Source organism: Chrysochloris asiatica, unplaced genomic scaffold (genome assembly GCF_000296735.1).
Source record: "Chrysochloris asiatica unplaced genomic scaffold, ChrAsi1.0 scaffold00252, whole genome shotgun sequence".
Classification (NCBI taxonomy): Eukaryota; Metazoa; Chordata; class Mammalia; order Afrosoricida; family Chrysochloridae; genus Chrysochloris; species Chrysochloris asiatica.
In genome coordinates this window covers 2,413,498-2,415,069 of record NW_006408770.1, presented here as the reverse complement: position 1 = coordinate 2,415,069, position 1,572 = coordinate 2,413,498, and the positions used below count along the sequence as shown (strand labels likewise).

The following is a 1,572-nucleotide window of genomic DNA, read 5'->3' as shown; positions in this document are numbered from 1 at the left end:
AAAAAAAAAAAAAAATGAGAGAAAGAGGAAAAAGAAAAAAAAAAATCAGCACCAACAAAACAAGACTGAACACTTCCGTCTCTAATCACATAAAAGGGTGAGGAGGGATAGAAGAAAAAGAAGGGGGGGGAAATCTGTAGCTTAATATGAATATGTCTTTAATGCCCTAAGTTCCTGTCTTCAAAGCTGCCTGAGAGAATTTGCCTTTAAACTCCCTCTCCGTCCCTTCAGCCCTGTCCTCTTTCCCCTGATAAAAAACAGAACAAAAAGGAAACAGATAAAAGTTCAGCATCTCCGCTTGGGCTAAGTATCTGTGTGCATGTGTGGCAGAAGAACCCACCAGCGGTGAGTGTGGTGGGTGGCCACTCAGCTCAGGCTCTACCTCTATTCACCAGAGTGGAGGTGGGCAAACAGTGAGTGTGCCAATTACCAGATACCAAAGAAAATCAGAACAAAGCAAAACTGACAAAGTATATTGTCCACCTTTGTCCTTAGGTTCCCATGGTGTTTTTCTGTGGTGTTTCTGCTCACCCTGTTTCATCCCTCTGCTTGGTCTCACCCAGGATGTCGGCTCAAGCCTCTGTGCCCGGCCCAGCAGATTCAAAAGCATGCAATTTTTTACTTCAGCTGCAAACTCCATAAGCTATAAGCCTTCAAACCTTTAAAATATTCCTATCTCTGTGGTTCCAAGTTTTGGAGCTCTGCCCTGGATCTGCTTTGCCTGGTATTCTGTGCTATTGCTGACAGCGACCTTCACTGCACCTCCACCCTAGCCGCCATCAAGCCCCGCCCCTCACAAATACCCCTTTTAAAAAACATAAAAGGACGTCTGCACCAGCTGCGGGGCAAGATGGAGGCACTGATTTTGGAACCCTCCCTGTATACTGTCAAAGCCATCCTGATTCTGGATAATGATGGAGATCGACTTTTTGCCAAGTACTATGACGACACCTACCCCAGTGTCAAGGAGCAAAAGGCCTTTGAGAAGAACATTTTCAACAAGACTCATCGGACTGACAGTGAAATTGCCCTCTTGGAAGGCCTAACAGTGGTATACAAAAGCAGTATTGACCTCTATTTCTATGTGATTGGCAGCTCCTATGAAAATGAGCTAATGCTCATGGCCGTTCTGAACTGCCTCTTTGACTCATTGAGCCAGATGCTGAGGAAAAACGTAGAAAAACGAGCATTGCTGGAGAACATGGAGGGGCTCTTCCTGGCTGTGGATGAAATAGTGGACGGAGGGGTGATCCTAGAGAGTGATCCTCAGCAAGTGGTACACCGGGTGGCATTAAGGGGTGAAGATGTCCCCCTTACGGAGCAGACAGTGTCTCAGGTGCTGCAGTCGGCCAAAGAACAGATCAAGTGGTCCCTGCTTCGGTGAAGACCCCACTGTTCTGGCTCCTCCCTCCCTTCAAACATCGCATGTCTACTGTGACTTCTTACCTAGTCCCCTAATTGATACGCTCAGGGTCATCTTGGGGATCACAGGGATCCTTAAATTTCCATCCTATCTGTGGTTGGACCCCCCCATTACACACACATTTCCTGTTTTGTCTCACTATTCTTGCC

General features: G+C 46.8%; 1 protein-coding gene across 2 annotated transcripts; it reads left to right on the top strand.

Moving 5' to 3' along the window:
* The first annotated feature begins 831 nt into the window (after positions 1-831).
* Positions 832-1,565, top strand: LOC102832451 (coatomer subunit zeta-1-like). Of its 2 annotated transcripts, XM_006873734.1 has the most exons (2): positions 851-1,285; positions 1,337-1,384. In XM_006873734.1, exons 1-2 carry the CDS (start codon positions 851-853, stop codon positions 1,382-1,384), a joined length of 483 nt encoding a protein of 160 aa, XP_006873796.1. The 2 variants fall into 2 exon arrangements, with proteins under 2 accessions (XP_006873795.1, XP_006873796.1); XM_006873733.1 differs by having other exon boundaries at positions 832-1,565.
* The last annotated feature ends 7 nt before the right edge of the window (positions 1,566-1,572 follow it).